At 47.3% G+C, this 21,025-nt stretch overlaps 1 protein-coding gene across 1 annotated transcript in view; it reads left to right on the top strand.

Moving 5' to 3' along the window:
* Positions 1 to 1,897: 1,897 nt before the first annotated feature.
* otog (otogelin) overlaps positions 1,898 to 21,025 on the top strand; it is a gene marked incomplete at its 5' end in the record, with an annotated part of 116,077 nt that continues 96,949 nt past the window's right edge. Inside the window, 12 exons of the mRNA XM_080458654.1 lie at positions 1,898 to 1,935; positions 6,953 to 7,086; positions 7,768 to 7,869; positions 9,507 to 9,664; positions 10,389 to 10,510; positions 14,977 to 15,185; positions 16,047 to 16,177; positions 16,277 to 16,383; positions 18,284 to 18,393; positions 19,695 to 19,820; positions 19,955 to 20,063; positions 20,286 to 20,332. Of these exons, the coding sequence (XP_080314780.1) occupies positions 1,898 to 1,935; positions 6,953 to 7,086; positions 7,768 to 7,869; positions 9,507 to 9,664; positions 10,389 to 10,510; positions 14,977 to 15,185; positions 16,047 to 16,177; positions 16,277 to 16,383; positions 18,284 to 18,393; positions 19,695 to 19,820; positions 19,955 to 20,063; positions 20,286 to 20,332 (1,393 nt within the window). The remainder of the gene's footprint in view (positions 1,936 to 6,952; positions 7,087 to 7,767; positions 7,870 to 9,506; positions 9,665 to 10,388; positions 10,511 to 14,976; positions 15,186 to 16,046; positions 16,178 to 16,276; positions 16,384 to 18,283; positions 18,394 to 19,694; positions 19,821 to 19,954; positions 20,064 to 20,285; positions 20,333 to 21,025) is intronic.

Genomic DNA, 21,025 nt, shown 5'->3' with positions numbered 1-21,025 from the left:
AAAATCAAGGAGGAGCTAGAACCTTAGAATACTGAAGGTTTCTGGAGCGACCAGACCAGGAGGAGGAGGAGAACAGGAGGAGGAGGAGGAGGAGGAGGAGGAGCACAGGAGGAGGAGGAGGAGGAGAACAGGAGGAGGAGGAGAACAGGAGGAGGAGGAGGAGGAGGAGGAGGAGAACAGGAGGAGGAGGAGGAGGAGAACAGGAGGAGGAGGAGAACAGGAGGAGAACAGGAGGAGGAGGAGAACAGGAGAAGGAGGACAGGAGAACAGGAGAACAGGAGGAGAAGGAGAGGAGGAGAAGGAGGACAGGAGGACAGGAGGTCAGGAGAAGGAGAAGTTGGTACGTGCAGCAGGACGTTCAGTCTTTCTCTGCACTGCAACAACCTGACAAAAGACAAACAGTCTCTTCATCTAAATCTTTTCATGAGAAGCATTTTTCTGAATCCCTCCCAGTTGTTGGCTCCACTTCATGCAACTGAGAACAAGCAGGACCATATTTAACTCTTTATTCTGATCTGCTTCTAACCTTCTACTTCTTCACCAGGATCTCATGGTTTTGTCTTCAAAGCTTCAAGGTTCAATGTTACTTTATTCAGACCTGAGGGTAGTTTTGTTTTGCAGACTTGAGCTTTTTGGCATGTTAATTACAGTGTTAATTACAGTGTTAATTACAGTGTAATTCCAGTGTTAATTACAAGGTTAATTACAGTGTAATTCCAGTGTTAATTACAAGGTTAATTACAGTGTTAATTACAGTGTAATTCCAGTGTTAATTCCAGTGTTAATTACAGTGTAATTCCAGTGTTAATTACAAGGTTAATTACGGTGTTAATTACAGTGTTAATTACAGTGTTAATTCCAGTGTAATTACAGTGTTAATTACAAGGTTAATTACGGTGTTAATTACAGTGTTAATTACAGTGTTAATTACAAGGTTAATTCCAGTGTTAATTACAAGGTTAATTACAGTGTAATTCCAGTGTTAATTACAGTGTAATTCCAGTGTTAATTACAAGGTTAATTACAGTGTAATTCCAGTGTTAATTACAGTGTTAATTACAGTGTAATTCCAGTGTTAATTACAAGGTTAATTACGGTGTTAATTACAGTGTTAATTACAGTGTTAATTACAGTGTAATTACAGTGTTAATTACAAGGTTAATTACGGTGTTAATTACAGTGTTAATTACAGTGTTAATTACAAGGTTAATTACAGTGTAATTCCAGTGTTAATTACAGTGTAATTCCAGTGTTAATTACAAGGTTAATTACAGTGTTAATTACAATGTTAATTCGATTCGATTGTTAATTCCAGTGTTAATTCCAGTGTTAATTACGATGTTAATTCGATTCGATTGTTAATTCCAGTGTTAATTCCATTGTTAATTACGATGTTAATTACAATGTTAATTACAACCAGAAAACACACAATGAACAGACAGACAGACTCTGGTTCGAGTGCCAAAGAAAAACAAGACAAAGAAGACAAGTGCTCAGTGTTCTATCGTTCACCAACACATAAGATCAAAATAGATTAAAAACAAAGCACGATAAAAAAAACAGTCAATAAAAACCTTCCAGAGATAAAAGCAGTCTTGGACATAAAACCCAGGATAAGAACCAGAGTCACAAAAACAAATACAGCTAAGAAGTACAATAAATAAAAACTATGGTATTTCTTATTCTCAAAGGCAGGTAGGTTTTTTTTAATTATTTGACAATGTGTTGAATTTAGCCATCATAATTCACATTTCTTTGGTTTCATTGAGGAACAGTGGCTGCAGCTCACGCTCTTCTCCTGGCCCCGCCCCCTCCGGGCCCACCTGTGCATACATTATGTTAATGAGCAGGCGCGCACTTCTTGAGGCGCGCCGCGGGCCGCTCGCGGAGGAGACGCATGGAGCAGCGCGGGGAGCAGCGGGAGTCCAGCCGGAGGTGATGCTGTCCAGACCCGACTGACTGCGGGTCCGCGAATCACGAATGGATCCTCATTTAAGACGCGGCTGCAAAAGGCTTTTTCACTTATTACCTTTCTGTTTGATCCTAATTTATCAAGGTGAGTCTGCTCCTCACAAGGTGTCCCTCTGACCTCAGGCAGGATTACACCAGGAATGTTGATTTGTCACCAATACATCCAAAGTCTCATTTCCAATCATATGGTGGTGATTTCCTTTGGGTCTCTGGATGGTTTGCAGCTCGTCTGTCCTGCGGGGCTGAGAAGGTGAACGCTTCTCACTGGGATGACTTTAAAAGGTGAGTGGCTTTCTTCTCAGCTCCATTCGTGGTTTGATTATTCCAATCATCTCTTTACGAGCTTTGGCATTTGGGCCTTTTTCTTTATCTCTGGTATTGTCTGTCATTAAGAAGTTCACTTTGCAGGATAATAATACTAATTAGTCTCAACCTCATTGCTGCAACATTATTCTGCAGGGATTCTGGAACAAAGCAGAACTTTGTCTTAATATTGATTTTCAAATGTGATTACATGATATGTTTTTGTTTTGGCTTTTTAACTGCTGGTTGTGCAAAAAACAACCGATATAAAGATTGATCATGTTCGTGGAAAATCATTTTTAATTGTGGGGAAAATATTGGATTCCTCAGTCACCTCATAGACGAAACATATATATATATATATATATATATATATTTTATTTATTTTTAAATTGTGTTTGTTTGGGTGTAGGTTATAGGTTGGTGGTGGGTTTATGGGTTGGGTGGGGGGTTTGGGTGGGGGGGCTGCAGCAGGAACAAACCCCCCTTGTTCTCTCTGTCCCAGCAGCGGGAGCAGCAGGATAAAGCAGCAGAAATGGGACACCGCTTCCCAGGGAGGGCAGGTAGGCCGCCGCATTGATCACTGATGCTGATGGAGCTGCTTCAAGCAGAAAACACTGACGGAGATCACTGATGCTGATGGAGCTGCTTCAAGCAGAAAACACTGACGGAGATCACTGACAGATCCGCCATGTTCACATCGGCTCATTTTCTCATCATTCACACACATTTTCTACATAAACTTTCTAAAAAATAACAACACAATTTCATCATTAACACTACAGTAGCATGTGTGTACAGGTAAATACAACATGAAGCATTAACACTACAGTAGCATGTGTGTACAGGTAAATACAACATGAAGCATTAACACTACAGTAGCATGTGTGTACAGGTAAATACAACATGAAGCATTAACACTACAGTAGCATGTGTGTACAGGTAAATACAACATGAAGGAATCATTGTGTCTCAAGACGTTCAGGAAGGAGAGGAAAGAAATCACAATTAGGATGTTTGTGTAATTTGAGTTTTGCCATTATTAAAACATCTTTCAGAATAAGTCCAACTGTCCACACACACACACACACACACACACACACACACACACACACACACACACACACACACACACACACACACACACACACACACACACACACACACACACACACACACACACACACTGCTCCTCTTCTATCCCAGCCACCATCAGCCTCAATGTGGTCGCCCCCTTTGTTTCCGTGGACTTCCCTTTGGCGCAGGGAGGCGTGAGAATGTGGTGGAACGATCAAACAAAGCAATGTGTGGCCCAGGTTGCAGGTTGCAGTTGCAGTTGCAGGTTGCAGTTGCAGGTTGCAGGTTATAGGTCGCAGGTCACAGGCGAGGAGAGCTGATCTATCTCCCTTCAGATGTGTTGGCTGGTTGACCCGTGGTTCCATTGAAGCGTTGCGACGTCCCGGTGACTCACTGCTCTGTTTCATCTTCTCAGTGATCGCTGATCAATAATTCATAGCCACACCCACAGCCCTTGGAGAGCTTTTCTTCACCTTCACCATCTGGCTTATTGTTGGACTGTGAGGTGAAAGCCTGGATGGGCGGCTGGGCCGTCCTGGAGGCTCAGAGTGTAGAAGCACCTGGAGAGGGTTTCTACTGGAGCTCATGGGGAATGTTAAAGCTGAAACACACTATTAGTGTGTTAACGTTTCACATTCTGTCACATTTAGTCAAACTATTTCACTGTGTGCTGAATACTTATCGTCAGAACCCTGTGAGCATGCAGCAGCTGTTGGTTGGTCTGCTGCAGCGCTCTGCAAACTTTAGGACAGAAAAAAGACGTTTTCACAATTTTACACCAAATAAACTTTGTCTGGAAACAAAACATGTCAAATCTCTGAAATGAAGAAAAAACATCTTTAGAAAACTCTTATCTAAACAAACCATTCGGTGGATTCATAAAGTGTACAATTTAAATATATTGCAAGTTTTAAACGAGATCTATTTTATTCATTTATAGCTCCTGTAGCCATTTTTAAAGATTCTTATGGATTTTCCTGCTTTAGCCTTTTTTATGCTCCTTGGCTCCATAGTTATTTACCTATTTATAGCCGCTGAGCGTTTCCTCCTGGTTCCTCCTGGTTCCTCCTGGTTCCTCCTGGTTCCTCACTTGTGGTTCCTACTCAGCCTCTTACTCTACTCTACTCTACTCTACTCTACTCTACTCTACTCTACTCTACTCTACTCTACCCTACCCTACCCTACTCTACTCTACTCTACTCTACTCTACCCTACCCTACTCTACTCTACTCTACTCTACCCTACCCTACTCTACTCTACTCTACCCTACTCTACTCTACTCTACTCTACTCTACTCTACTCTACCCTACTCTACTCTACTCTACTCTACTCTACTCTACTCTACTCTACCCTACTCTACTCTACCCTACTCTACTCTACTCTACTCTACTCAGCCATGTTTGTTTTCCATTACATTATAATACGACCGCAGCGTGGGCGGAGTCATCTGAGCTTTTCCTCGTTGTGTACAAGTAATCTCCCCTATATGATGCGGAGCAAACATCCATTGGCTATCAGCTCAAATAATTGATTAAATAAATAGTATATATTTTTATATGTTTATTAATAATATTAATATTAATATAATAATAAGAATGTGTATAGTCTTCCGGTTTCACTGGTGCCTCTGTTGACTGGTGACTGCTGCCAGCAGCCGTTTGCAGCAGCTGATGTTAGAATAAGACAAACAAACCCTACGATACTTTAAACTTTAATGGAAATGTGGTTAAACGGCGTTCTCCAGGACCGCTACGGGTTCTGCTCGGGTTTGTAACATCTGCTGTGAAAAGGAGATGCTGGAGGAAGAAGGTCACCAGTTAACTGGGGAACCAGTTAATCCTAAACACCGTGGCTCGGAGACTTCCTGGTCCTGGTAGCGGGTCGCTCCCTCAGGCTCCTGAATCCTCTGGTGCCACTTCCACTAGTGGAAAAGCACCATAACTGACTCTACTGTGGCGGTAAAAACACAAACTGATTCAACTAGAACAAGCTCTTTCTTGCTGTAGTCATGATGTCATCTCAAGTTCTGGACAAAATACCTGCTGACATAATTTCTCCTTTCATTGAAGGACCTCCAATCAGCAGCTGCTGCTCTAGAAACCAACAAATCTGCCTCCAGTCATTGGCTGATCAGCCGGACCGCTGCATCAAGTCTGATATCCTCACACGCAGAGAGGACCACAAACGCCTCATGGACGCTGAGCTCTGATCAGCCGCCAGCCAACACAGCGCCATCTGGTGGAACACCATCAAGAGCACTGTCATCCAGCCACCTAATCCACAGCAGCGCCACACAAACCAGCCAATCACAGAGCAGCACCACACAAACCAGCCAATCACACAGCAGCGCCACACAAACCAGCCAATCACACAGCAGCGCCACACAAACCAGCCAATCACACAGCAGCGCCACACAAACCAGCCAATCACACAGCAGCACCACACAAACCAGCCAATCACACAGCAGCGCCACACAAACCAGCCAATCACACAGCAGCACCACACAAACCAGCCAATCACACAGCAGCGCCACACAAACCAGCCAATCACACAGCAGCGCCACACAAACCAGCCAATCACAGAGCAGCACCACACAAACCAGCCAATTTTCACCCCCAACAGAACTTGTTAGCCAATCACAAACAAGTCCAGTACCAGCTAGCCAGTCATTACCATCTACTAGTGAGTCACCAGGCACAACATATACCAGCCAATCACCAACCTTTACGACAACAAGCCAATTGCTACTGAGCACTGCAGCATCCAACCAACTGGCAACCATGACAGATTCAAGGACTCACTCTCTGAGCAGCACTGCACACATCAGCCAACCAACGACAGCAGCGCCATCGGGCCAATTGTTAAGTGCCATAGGATCAACCAGTCAATCAACCAGCACCACACCAGCCAGCCAATCACAACGAAACCCAACTTCAACCAGCCAATCAACATCAACCGCCAGACTATCTCACCAATCACCAGCACCCACATTACCTCCCCATCACACACCACAAAGCACAAAGCTGCCTAACCAATCACAAAGTCCGACCACAGCACCAAAAGTGTCACCAGCTTCCACAACACCAGTCGGACAGTCACCAACCAATCAGACTGCAGCAACGACAGAGAGCCAATCACGAGCCAGGAATATATTACACCAGGAATCACAGAGCAGAACAATACCGGCCAATCAAGCGCCAGGCAGCACAGCATCCAATCAGACAACCAGTGGAGCGCCGGCCAGCCAATCAGCAGCAGACCGAGTGGGAAGCCATCCAGCGGGTTCTTCAGTAAAATCTCATGAATCACCAATAAATCATGAGTCAGCCAATCAATCAGCTCCAACCAAGATCTCACCTGACCATTCAGCTGTTGGTAGTGCAGATGTTTATCATTCCTCCTCCAATCAAACGCCACGTAACCAACCAACCACGGTTCCAAAGACAAATCAATCCTCACTCAGCTCCTCGTCCAATCAGCCGCCGCTATCCGCTTCAATAGCAGCTGATGAATCTTTGATCGGCTCGGAAACAACACCGCACAAATCACACAGCTCAACATCTCACTCTCATTCGCTGTCATCTGACCAATCACTGAGCAGCTCCCTCCCTTCTCCTTCCAACCAATCGTCATCTGGTTCAGCAGGAGTCTTTCCAGCCGGCAGTCCAGCCCATGTTTCACTGCTCAGCAGGCAGGCCAAGGAAGCCCTGAAGTCTTCACATCGTAGGATTCCAGGTAGGCAGCACAGGAATGAAGGAGAGAATGAATGCATGAGACACCGTGTGTTTCCAATATTCCATGTTCTCTGTGTTTTCTATGTGTTCATCAGTTTGAATCAACTTCAGCCAGAAAAAGGAGAATTCTGGTGAAAGTGGTGCAGGTTAAAAGATAAAGTCTGTTAGTTGTTGGATGAGCTTGTTGTGACATGTTGGTTGAGAAAGCGGCTCCATGACAGGCTGGAGCTTTGTAAAAATGATCCCGGTGGATTGTTCTGAGGTCGGTTTGATACACCGTCCTCAAACCAAAAGGGGGGGAGGGCCTCTTCATCTCATTCATCACCCCCCTTCACCCCTCATGGGCCCTTCATCTTTTCGTACCTGTGCTTGTGTGTGGGGTGGCTCCCTGTGATGCGATGAGTAACGACTGATTGTTGGAGCCCTGCAGCTCCGTTTGGGGGCTGATGGGAGGTGGTAGTGACATCATCAGGTCAATACTGGCCATCTGCTCCACTGCTGTTAGATTAGAACGACACCTTTAGCTTGTTTGGATCAATATTATTTGACATCAGGTGAGGAGTTAAAGTGTTCAGGTTGTATTATGTGGCCAGAAACACACTAATTACTCCCCAACAAAGTAGATAGTTGAGATTTGCAGTGTGCTGAGCAGCAGTGTGATTGTTTGATTGTTTCCTGTCAGGGGAGCTGTGTGGCTTTCCCTGCCTGAACGGAGGACAGTGCATTCAGTCCCAGTCATGTGACTGCAGCTTGTATCAGGCCACCGGACACAGATGTCAGACAGGTAAACCCCAACATCACACCTGCCTTTTAAAATACACTGAAACACTGTTTTATATTGAGATACTTACAACACGGGATTAAGTTTGAAAAATTGCATTGTTAAAGTGTATTAAATTATTTAACATTTTAAATTGAATTTTAACACACAAACAGACACACCAGCGTTTTATGCATGATGTTTTAGAGAATGGTCTTGTTGCTGAATACGAAAAAGAACTAGAGCTACACTCGGTAGAGTGCCCATTAATCTAGAGCCTCACTCGGTAGAGCGCAGACTTTCACCAAAGCCACATTTGTTTGTGAAACTAGTTAGCATTGCTGGCATGATAGCCGTTAGCTCATATCAATGCTAACTAGCCTGTCAGGTAGCTCCGTCACTGTGAAACACTGAGCAGGGAGCGTCTCCATGGCAACAGACGCTGCTCTCCTTTGATCTCCATGAGGAGCCTCTCATCCTCTTTGTATGGGACAGTTTTCACTGTTTTCTGGGATTTATTCTGAAAGGGTTAAACGTTAACGTCCCAACATCTAATGGATGCTTGATGATTTCATGTCATTCAGCCGAGTAGCTTTTGTGAAAAGTTGCTAAAATACATGCATACATACATACAAACCATAAATAAATCAATACACGCAGAAGAAAACAACCTTCTCACCAACCTTCATTGGCGAAGGTAAAAATGGGAGAAATAAACATGATAAGCATCATGTAGAAAATAGAAAATATAACACTATTGAATATGAGGATATAAAACTACATATGAGATGTATTTGTACTTAATGTTAAAATGACATGAGATGCTAAGTGAGGTAGGATTAACTCAGGCCCCGTTTACACCACAACCAATTCCAGTGTATCCGCAAAACCTTCTTCACTTCTGGGGGGTCCGTTTCCACGACACCAGTGTTCTGATCCACTGTATCCTGAAGTTTTTAATCCGGCTCTCAAGGTGGAAAGATTCTTTCATGGTGCAAATCCCTCCTGCAGAGACTGATGGAGGCTACAGAGCCTGTTACTGCTCATCCCCCCCCCCCTCCTGCTCATCCAGTTGTAAACAAACAGGGCGGCCGCGTAGTGGTTCGACCCGTAGTGGTACGACCCGTAGTGGTTCGACCCGTGGTGGTTCGACCCGTGGTGGTACGACCCGTGGTGGTACGACCCGTGGTGGTACGACCCGTAGTGGTACGACCCGTAGTGGTACGACCCGTAGTGGTACGACCCGCGGTCCATATTCTAGTTTTCTCCTCCAGATCAGTAGTTTAATAGTTGAGACTCTCCCTGATATCATCCGGTTCCTCATCAGTCCACTAGGATGTCAGGTTCTCTACATTTTCTTCACCTCTATAGTGTTTTGTTCTCTGCACACGTCTGTGTAGTTTCATTACAAAATCAAGCAACAGCGCCCTCCTGTGGCCCGGCAGACTAAATACATCGTTGTCTCAGTGTCCGCTGCTGCAGTGGAAACGCCACCACTTTTTTTGCGGATCAGGTGTTGTCAGGTGAAACGTTGTCGTGGAAACAGGGCCTCATATGTAAGCCTAAGTATACCTAATTAAATATAATGTATATGCAAATGGGAAGTATTTTACAACTTCTCTACTTAATGTAACACTAATGTGAGTCGCTCAACTTCCCAGTTCCAAATCCTGGCTTTGAGAGGGAGATGACGTGTAGATCTTGGGGTCAGTACAACTTTGAGACCTTCGATGGCCTCTACTACTACCTGCCTGGCCGATGCACGTACACTTTACTGCGAGACTGCGAGGAAACCACCCAGGCCAGCATCGTCGTCCAGGTGCGTTCAAGCTTTCCAGTTGAGAAAAGTTTGTTTTCCAGCTGTAACATACTCTCTACTTTCTGACTTTGAGCCTCAGCCTCCTCAGCCTGAGGACAGGATTCGCTCTGAAGATTAGCGAACGCTATCTGGTTATTAGAGTCAATTACCATTAAATACCGCAATTACCCAGAATGCCTTGAAAGCATCTGCAACAGACCAAGACTTTGTTCCCTTGACAAGGCAGGAGATACTGTATCTACGTATGAGAAAACCAAACCAAACCGAGAGCATGAAAACAGCTTCACACACTTAAACACTTATTTTATATTAACAAGGATTTTATGAACAAGAACAGTGAAAACCTCTATAGTGTGACAGTATCAGCCACAACATACTGGGAGACGGTGAGATGACGTTCGCTTTTGTTGGAGTTAAACCAGCACTTTGCTAAAGAATGCTTGAAATGTTAAAAAGAGGTATTTATGTTACTGAAGGATCCAGTTTGGGCTTTTTAAAAAACAGCTGTGTAGTAGGAGCTAAAGTTGGATTGATATTATTGATGAGGGTGGCGATGCGCCAGGTTTTTATACTGTATAGGTAAATGTCAGTCGTTGCATTATAAAAAGCTCTAAATGAAATGGATAGACTAGTTTTTACCCTCGGTGCTTTAAAGCTGTTGCTTTATTTGTAATTGTACAAATTTACATGACCATGTTTGAACTTTGTATTTCCTGGTTTATAGGTACACAATGACCTCGGCTGTGGCTCTGCCCCTTACACCTGCCAGCGATCCATCAGCGTCTTCCTGCCGTGGGAGGGCGAGCTCCGTCTGCATCCTACTAATGTGACCTTTAAGGGTCGAAGGTTGGTATTGGATCGCTGCTCGTTCCACCGGTGTGTATGTTATGGTGTGACTTTGGAGGCTTTAATATGGCACGGTTATTCTCCACCAGACTTTGAAGCAGGGTGTCGTGCTGAGGCAACCAGGATTCTTGATCAACTAGGGCCTGCTGGACTGCAGCGGTCAAGTCTGCTCCTGGCTTGTTCTCCGCTGAGCTCCCTATGGCTGGATCGTACTGTTACGGTGTGACTTTGGAGGCTCAGGGTGGATAAACCAGCAGGAGACAGTCAGGCCAAGAGTTTAATATAAAAATGGGAACAGAAAAGAAGTTCAACTGAAAGTGAAAGTCTTAACTTGTTTAGAATTTGTTGCCCGAGAACAAGGTTGACGTTCCTCCAAGCGGAATAGTAAGAGCGGGTTCCAGAGCCTGAGTTTCCACCGGGCTCCGGTGGTAGACGGTCGAGACAGGCGAGTCTTCACAGGGAGGCAGAAAGGAGCAGAGCCCAGCAGCAAACAGAAACTGAGCATACACCTACGTAGCCAGAATAACTCTGAGAGTGTTACGATCTAGCGCCGAGTGGAGTCGAGCACCCGTTTAAGAAGTGCAGCTGATCAGAAGAAAACGAGCTCCACGCGGTGTAGCAGCTGAACTGCATCAGGTCATTAATCCCCAGCATCTCCACTTCCTCAAACCCAGCCTGGAACAAAAGGGGAGGAGAGACAGGAGAGGGAAAAACCCAACCGCTGGCCAACAGCGCCCCTATGAGGCCTCTGAGGAGTGGGGCATGACAGTACCCTCCCTTCTTCGTGCTCCACCTGATGCACGACCCAGCCGGCCAAGATTTTGTCGGTGGAAGTCGCGGATAAGGTCTGGGTCTTCAATGCGCCTCCGGGGAACCCAGGAGCGTTCCTTGGGACCATAGCACCCCAGCCAACCAGCTACTGGAGTCCTCGTCCCCGGCAACAGATGTCCAGTAGTCGACCCACCGAATAGACCAGGCCGCCATCCAACATCCTGGGTGGCGGAGGGGGACGGACAGGGAGGGCCATTTTGCTCTCCTCCACTGGTTTTACCTGGGATACAGGAAAGGTGGGATGAATGTGCATAGAGGAGGGAAGCTTAAGGCGTACCGCACTAGGGTTGACGATCCTCTCGATTTCAAACAGTCCCACGAAGCTGGGTGCCAGCTAGCTGGACTTGACTCTCAGAGGGAGGTCTTTGGCTTCAAGCCACACCCTTTGTCCAGGAGTGAACACAGGGGCCATCTTCGGTTGGCCCGGAGCTCCATCTTTTTGGAAGACTGAAGTAGCACTGACTGGGCCCGCTTCCAGACCTTCTCACACCTCTTCATAGACTGCCTGAATGGAGGGAAGTTCCTGAGACGTTAAAGTTAAAGTTCCTGGGACGGGAACAAGGGAGGTTGATACCCCAGGGAGCACTGAAAGGGGGAGAGGCCAGAGGACCAGTTAGTGTGGGAGTTGTGCGCATACTCAACCCAGGGTAGATGGTTGCTCCAGGCAGCGGGGTTCTCAGAGGTAGGTCTCATCTCCTGGTTGAGCCCTCTGTTTGGTCATTAGACTGGGGGTGAAAACCAGATGACAAGCTCACCTTGGCTCCCAGTGCCGTACAAAAGCCCACCAAACCTCGGAGGTGAACTGGGGTCCACGGTCAGACACTATATCGGAGGGGATACCATGCACCCTGAACACCTCAGCTACCAGCAGGTCTGCGGTTTCTTTAGCTGTGGGGAGCTTTGGAAGGGCAACGAAATGTGCAGCATTGGAAAGACAGTCCACTAATAATGATAATAATAATAATAATAATAATGGCTTTTTTCGAGCTGACTCAAAGCACGTACAGAGACCATGATTGATTCACATCATTCCCACCAGTGATGCTAAGCTACCTTGTAGCCACAGCGGCCCTGAGGCTGCTGAAAGAGGCGTGGCTGCCATTTTGCACCAACGGCCCCTCTGACCACCACCAACATTCATACACTTGGGCAAAGCACTTTACCCACTTTGCCTGGTATGAATGGGTATTCATACCCATTCATACCAGGCAATGTGGGTAAAGAGCTGAGTTGAGAAGAGGCAACGGGTACCGGTTCTTGATGGTGATGTCATTAAAACCTCTGAAGTCGATACAAGGACGAAGTGAGCCATCTTTCTTACTAACGAAGAAAAACCCAGCTCCCACTGGGGACGAGGAGGGACGAATGATGCCAGCTGCCAGGGATTCCCGGATGTAGGTCTCCATAGCAGCATGCTCTGATCAGGCAGGGTGTACAGAAGACTGTGAGGCAATGTGGCCCCGGAGAGTAGGCCGATTGGGCAGTCGTAAGGGCGGTGTGGGGGAAGGGACAGAGCCTTATTTTTACTGAAAACTGGCGCCAGGTCTTGATAGACGGCCGGAACAGAGGAGAGATCCACAGCCACAGGAGGTGCGGGACTTGGAGTATCGGAGGGGGTCAGGGCGGAACGAAGGCAGTTGTTCATACACTATGGACTCCAAGAGCTCACCTCCTCCTTCTTCCAGTCGATACAGAGGTTGTGACTCCTCAGCCACGGGTGACCTAGGACCAGAGGGGGTCGAGAGTGGTTGATCTGGTGAAACGTGAGAATCTCCCGGTGGTTCCCAGCGAGGACCAAGGTAACAGGGACAGTCTTATGGCTGACCTGGGCTAGGTGGAGACCATTGAGAGAGCGGGCTTCGAGCTTGGATTCTAGCAGAACAGATGGGATGTTGAGCTGACAAGCTCGCTGGAGATCCATAAAATCTTCCTCTGCTCCAGAGTCCACCAGAGCAGATACGGACAAAGTCTGAGTCAAAAAACAAATTAGTTGGAGACGTTGAGGAGAATTTGTGACAGTTCGGCTCACCAGTAACTCCTCACCTACTGGAGAGCCTGTCCTTTTCCCGGACACAGGGGGCAGTTGGCAATGTAGTGACCTGGCTTTCCGCAGTAGAGGCAGGCGTTGATTGAACGGTGATGGCTCTTCTCCTGCGGGGTAAGCCCAGCCCGGCCTAACTGCATGGGTTCAGAATCTGTGACGGGTGACGAGGCCTCCATACGGGCCGGCTGGGCCTGAGGTAGGGACGTAGACCGGGTCCACTCATGCCGACGCTCCCGAAGTCTGTTATCAATACTGATACAGAGGGAGATTAGTCCCTCCAGGTCCGGTGGGCGCTCACAGGCAGCTAACTCATCCTTCAGATGCTCTGGAAGTCCCCGGAAGAAGACACCCTGGAGGGCTCGACCGCTCCAACCACTTCCAGTGGCCAGGCTCAGGAATGCTACAGCGAATTCGGCCATGCTGCGGGCGCCCTGGCAAATGAGTGTCAGTCGGTCGCCAGCATCCCTGCCGTGGACGGGGTGGTCAAAGATCCTCTTCATCTCCTCTGTGAAGGACTGGTAGGACTGGCAAATTGTGGCCTGGCTCTCCCACAGGGCAGTTCCCCAGTTCCTAGAGGCCCCAGACAGGAGTCATAGCAGGTAGGCCACCCGAGCACGGTCAGATGAGTAAGTTTTGGGCTGCAGCTCAAAAACCAGACCCACCTGGGTTAGGAAGGCCTGACAAGAACCCAGGTCTCCCACATACCTCTCAGGAGTGGGTGCAGGTAGCTCATGGGAGCTGGACGGTCAGTTGGAGAGGCTGGAACTTGAACCGGAGGCACTGGACGAAGCAGAGGGAGCAGAGAGCTGGGAGGTCAGCTGTGAAACCTGGTTTAATATGGCACGGTTATTCTCCACCAGACTTTGAAGCAGGGTGTCGTGCTGAGGCAACCAGGATTCTTGATCAACTAGGGCCTGCTGGACTGCAGCGGTCAAGTCTGCTCCTGGCTTGTTCTCCGCTGAGCTCCCTATGGCTGGATCGTACTGTTACGGTGTGACTTTGGAGGCTCAGGGTGGATAAACCAGCAGGAGACAGTCAGGCCAAGAGTTTAATATAAAAATGGGAACAGAAAAGAAGTTCAACTGAAAGTGAAAGTCTTAACTTGTTTAGAATTTGTTGCCCGAGAACAAGGTTGACGTTCCTCCAAGCGGAATAGTAAGAGCGGGTTCCAGAGCCTGAGTTTCCACCGGGCTCCGGTGGTAGACGGTCGAGACAGGCGAGTCTTCACAGGGAGGCAGAAAGGAGCAGAGCCCAGCAGCAAACAGAAACTGAGCATACACCTACGTAGCCAGAATAACTCTGAGAGTGTTACGATCCAGCGCCGAGTGGAGTCGAGCACCCGTTTAAGAAGTGCAGCTGATCAGAAGAAAACGAGCTCCACGCGGTGTAGCAGCTGAACTGCATCAGGTCATTAATCCCCAGCATCTCCACTTCCTCAAACCCAGCCTGGAACAAAAGGGGAGGAGAGACAGGAGAGGGAAAAACCCAACCGCTGGCCAACAGCGCCCCTATGAGGCCTCTGAGGAGTGGGGCATGACAGTGTATTGTTTATGTTGAATATTATGTGTTTGACGGGATTCTCTGTGTTCAGCTTGCAGCTGCCTCATCACATCCACGACCTGCAGGTGGAGCAGATCTCGCAGTACGTCCTGGTAACGCAGCAGCACGGCTTCACGCTGGCCTGGGACGGCCGCAGCGGCTCCGTCTATATCAAGATCAGCCCCGAGTTCGTGGGCAGGACCTGCGGCTTGTGTGGGAACTTCAACGCCGACGTCCAGGATGACCTGAAAACCAGCTACGGTGAGATCGTCATTCCTGCCTGAGACATGAGAGCCAAGTTCTCCCGTCAGGATTGTAAATAAACCCAACACACCTGAAGAACACAGCAAATGTTGATTTTTAGAAAACTGTGTGTGTCATATCCATCAGCCCTGACTTCATCTTTTACACATAACTTATCAATATGACATCACTTCCTGCCCCCCGTAGCACTGATGGACAATTAGTGTCTTTGCAAAACAAGGCATGAGCTAAAGTTCCTGTGGATGATTCTTGAGTTTCTCCCTCATGCTCTATTAGAATGTATTGATATCATCACAGTCATAAAGAGTCTTAAGAATCTAATAGCAGAAGAAACGTTACTAATGCTGGGAAAATGAAAAGATGCATTTTATAGGTTTATGCTAATAGAGCAACTTTTACTTTTCTGTCACAATATTTCTGGTTACTGGATTATAGAAGGATATCTGTGCTGTAAAGTATGGTACTTTTTAAAGTAAAGAGTCAAAACCATTAGGGATTTTGGTCACATGGAGGATTTATCAAAGAGAAACCGGAGCATGAAGCTTTATGCTTTTATTTGTAAACCTATAAAACCCATGTTGGTTATAGGCCAGTGGCTGTGCTAAAGGAGGGCAACATAAATATATATTGTGCATGCCTTGAAAAGCAGTCAGGTGAAAAATGATTGATTCTCGCTTCGGTTCTGTTAAATAAAGGAGAGCAAATTACTACACAGGCTGAAATAAACCAAACTCTTTTGAAGAAGCAGCAGAGATCTTCTTCTTCTTAACACTTTTAGCCTCCTGAACTAATTATGGAGACTTTCTCCGAACGGTGAAAGTTCAGGCAGCATCATCAGGTGATTTGTCTCTCGTTCAGGTGTGCTGACTCATGAAATAGAAATGTTTGGGAACAGCTGGGTGGAGGCCGACCCCCAGCAGGAGCCGTGTCCTCCGGTCGCCTCCGGGTTCCCTTCCCCCTGCGCTGTAGTTGAGGCTCACGTCCTGCTGGTGAGAAGCTGAAAACCGGGAAAACACAACATGCAACGCAAATTATTCTTTTTTTTAATCCTGAGCAAAAAACCCAAATAAGTGTTTGTGTGTCTGCAGAAAGTGGAGGAGGTGTGTTCAATGCTGCTGGAGCCGCCGTTTCAGAGCTGCCATGACCTGGTCAGCCCGCTGTCCTACATGGCCAGCTGCTCCAACGACCTCTGCCTGTAAGAGCCAGCGATTAGGATCTGAAGCCCGCCTGCTGAAAGGCTCGGGTGTCCTGAACCACCAGGACTGATCCCCCACTGTGTCCCTGCAGAACTCTAAGTGTTGGTCTGCTTCGGGAGTCCTCAGTAAACACACACACACACACACACACACACACACACACACACACACACACACACACACACACACACACACACACACACACACACACACACACACACACACACACACATTGGCCTGAAGGTGGAATTAGAATAAGACTCAGAAAGGTAAACATACTCGAGTGCTGCAGACTGTAACGATCCAGAATCCATCCAGCTGCATCATCTTTATCACCACCATCATCATCATCATCATCATCATCATCATCATCATCATCATCATCATCATCACCATCATCATCATCATCTTCTTTCCAGCTGATGTTAGACATGTTTTCAATTTCATGTAGTGCACCTGACACACCTGTCTGGGTTTTCATTTACTGACGGATGTAGAAGTGGTGCAGGCGGCGATCCAGTGACTCCGCCTGGCAGCGGGACACAAGACCAAGTAGTTGTGAGGAAGTTTGACATATAGGAGCAACACATATTCAGTAGAGGATATATAGATGATATATTATTATGCATCACAGCAAAAAACTAACAAAAAAATCCAAGAAAATATATACCAGTCAAAACATTTATGTACTATATATATTTATAAAACTCAAATCATAGAAAACTATATAATACTCCAATAAAATCATTTACTAGTCAAAATAGCTTTATACAGTTCAAAATGGTAATATACAACAAAGAAAACATTTGACATATTTTCAGTCTACTTATTTCATTCAGCTTTCATTTCGAATGTATTTATATAAAAAAGTACAAAATAAATTATTTATAAAAATACTACAGTCATCTCAAGGCACTTTTACAGAAAAAACTAATCAGTTCTTTTTTTTCAGTTTAAAGCATCAAATCCAAACAATCCTGTCTCTGTGGCCCTCAGATGCAGTATTTAAAAATACTGTGTGGATTGTGATGCTCTGCAGAAGGTTTTATTGCTGCCATGTCATTTTTCTGATCATTTCTAATCCCGTTGCTGAGCCTCAACCGTCACTCTGCATCGGAACTCTACTGGGAACCGATACGGGAATCTCCTCCAACCTCTTAAGCCCTGTTTCCACAGTGCCCCTTGGTGCCGGTACGGGTCAGGTCGGAACCGGTTGTTGTGCGTTTCCACTGACTCAGAACCGGTACCAACCGGTACCATTGGTAACCATTTCTCGCTACCCCTCCACTTGGGGTACCAGGCACAATGTGCCGGATATGAGGGGGAGGAGCTTCAACACTGCCGTCTGCTCATTGGTCCGTGACGACCTGTTCTCCCAGCAAGCAGCCATTTCCAATCAGTTCTTCTGCAGCAATCAGGAAACTTTTTTGAAAATGTCCCGTTATGGCGTCACATCCTGCATGATTACACAACCGTTCATAACCCCGCCTACATTTCAAACCGTTCCCCGTGTAATGGAAACGCGGCACTGATACGGGTCTGGTTACAGATAGTCAACCCCCACCTGAGCGGCACCGGTACCAAGGGGCACTGTGGAAACGGGGCTTAAGAAACCTTTCCTCTGGTAACACAGCTCTTTGCAAACCCTCTTGGGGTTTTGGGATTTTGAGTCTTTTGAATCTACAGAAAAGACTTCTTGTGGTCTCCAGCCTAAAGGATGTGCTCAGACCAGCCCCAGACGCTGGGTGGTGTAGAGACACCACCAGGATCCTCCCTCCTCTCTGGGTCTCATTATTTTTTAGATGGTCACCCTGGTGGAGTTTTGTATTTGGGGGCTCTGAAGCCACGCCTCTCCTGGCTCCACTCACAGTCCTTCTCTGGTTCCTTGCTCTCCTGAAGGTCGGGTCCCAGCGGTGAAGTGGTCTGCCAGGTGTTGAGCGAGTACGCCCGGGCCTGCGCCCATGCTGACCACCCACTACACGACTGGAGGCGGCGCATTCCTCAATGTGGTACGTTCTTACAGCTGCTTCACCTGCTGTTCGCCAAACAACCACAAAACCAAACCCTAAACTGAGTCCTGTGTCGACCAGAAACATTTGGTCTTTTCTGTAACAGATAATAATCATTTAGATGAGCTATTTCAAGGCTCATATTCTGTAAACTCCACCTCCTAGAGGTTCTCCAGCAGTACTACTCGTCCCCATACCTGGACTGACGTCCCAGAAGTGAAGACAGTCTGTCCTCTCTGTCCCTGGCTTGCTCCAGGTTATAAAAAGTGTGTTGCTCCAAGCAGCCAATCAGAATCAAACCCTATATAGTGTCATCGGGGGTTTAGCCAATCCCAATCAAGGTAGGCCCTCCCTTTGACTCCTCCCACAATTAGGCAGCTCTGCTCTGGCACATGGCACCACCAGAGGAAGTCCTTCCTCCTCTTCCCAAGATGGGCATGTGTGGGCGGAGCCAGTCCAGCTCACACAGACACAGCAGATTCTGAATGTAGCTCCTATGATCCAATATTCAAATGAGGAAAATCAAGGAGGAGCTAGAAACTTAGAATACTGAAGGTTTCTGGACCAACCAGACCAGGAGGAGGAGGAGAACAGGAGGAGGAGGAGGAGAACAGGAGGAGGAGGAGAACAGGAGGAGGAGGAGGAGGAGAACAGGAGGAGGAGGAGGAGGTGAACAGGAGGAGGAGGAGAACAGGAGAACAGGAGGAGGAGGAGGAGAACAGGAGGAGGAGGAGAACAGGAGGAGGAGGAGGAGAACAGGAGGAGGAGAACAGGAGGAGGAGGAGGTGAACAGGAGGAGGAGGAGAACAAGAGAACAGGAGGAGGAGGAGAACAAGAAAACAGGAGGAGGAGGTGAACAGGAGGAGTTTATACTAAAATGATGTCACATTTAAAAACTCTGAATGAAATGAGGAAACCACTGAAGCACAACCATCCAAGTCACTGTGACTTTAATCAGTCTGTCCAGAAGCATGTTCAGAAATGTTTCCACAGGTATTACAAGTATTTCATTATATTCACACAGAAAGTACAAGCATGAGCTCACAGTGAGTTTTGACTTTCAATCACCATAATCTGAGCAGCTCTTTCTGGGTTTTACAACATTTGTGGTAAATAACTCCTGAAACAGGAGAATCTTAATGGATTTATAGCGTTTCAGGAGTCAAGATGAAAGGTTTATGGGTCTGACTCTGACTATCTCTGAACCCACCAACTAAACCTGTGTTTGTTGTTGAACTTGACATCAGTCTGTGTGGAGAGAAGGCCGTCACCGTGTATTTGATGTTTCATTTTGAACGCAGTGAAGCAGTGTCCTCTGGGGCTGCAGTTCAGGGAATGCATCAGCTGCTGCCCCGAGTCCTGCAACCTGGAGCGAAGCTGCATCGACAGCAAGCTGGCCTGCCTGGACGGGTGTTACTGTCCTGATGGTAACTCTCCACTCACACGCCAGTATCAGCGTTAGGATTCCTTCAGGGGAAAGGAGGGTGGTTGTCTGTCTGGGGTTTGAATACACCATCTGACAAGATGCTGTTGAGTAAACTTTCCATAAACCCACACACAGGTCTGATCTATGAAGATGGAAGCTGCGTAGCGCCCTCCGACTGTCCCTGTGAGTACCACGGCATGATTTACCCCTCCGGACAGACTCTGCAGGAGGAGTGCAACAACTGGTGAGCTGTGATTTCATCCCCTCTGCTTCTCCTCCTGCTGTGTGTGCTGTGCAGTAACTAAAGAACATGTGGCCTCACAGACACTGCGGCCTTGTATTTCATCATCGGTTCTCTGCAGGACCTTTAATCTGCTCAGATCTCACCACCTGGGCTCAGTGTGTCCAGGTTCTCTCATGCTTCCAGAGTCTCCTGTGGACGCAACGTCTCTGCTTTCTGTTTCAGCACATGCCAGGGTGGAGTGTGGAACTGCACCGACTACAGCTGCCCAGGTCAGCACACAAACACAAGGCGTTCAGTGACATAGAGCAGATATACTGTACAGGTTCACTTGGAGGCAGGAAGCTGGAACATGCAGCTAAACAAGTGTGTGAAGGAAACACTTCAATCCATTGGTCTTCCTGCAGCGATCGGCCGAGAGGCAGCGTCCTGCATGCTGCCTCTCTTCCTGCAGCGACAGGAAGAGACAGGAAGAGACAGGAAGAGACAGCGACAGGAAGAGACAGGAAGAGACAGCGACAGGAAGAGAGGCAGCGTCCTGCACGCTGCCTCTCTTCCTGCAGCGACAGGAAGAGACAGAAAGAGACAGGAAGAGACAGCGACAGGAAGAGAGGCAGCGTCCTGCACGCTGCCTCTCTTCCTGCAGCGACAGGAAGAGACAGGAAGAGACAGGAAGAGACAGCGACAGGAAGAGACAGGAAGAGACAGCGACAGGAAGAGAGGCAGCGTGCAGGACGCTGCCTCTCTTCCTGCAGCGACAGGAAGAGAGGCAGCGTCCTGCATGCTGCCTCTCTTCCTGTCTCTTCCTGCAGCGACAGGAAGAGACAGGAAGAGACAGCGACAGGAAGAGACAGGAAGAGACAGCGACAGGAAGAGAGGCAGCGTCCTGCACGCTGCCTCTCGGCCGACATGAAGAGGTTGAAATTAATTCTAAAAATGACATAGAAACTTTGAAGTTTTATTTA

Source organism: Lipophrys pholis (assembly GCF_963383615.2).
Source record: "Lipophrys pholis genome assembly, chromosome: 2".
Taxonomy (NCBI): Eukaryota; Metazoa; Chordata; class Actinopteri; order Blenniiformes; family Blenniidae; genus Lipophrys; species Lipophrys pholis.
This window is presented reverse-complemented; position numbering and strand designations above follow the sequence as displayed.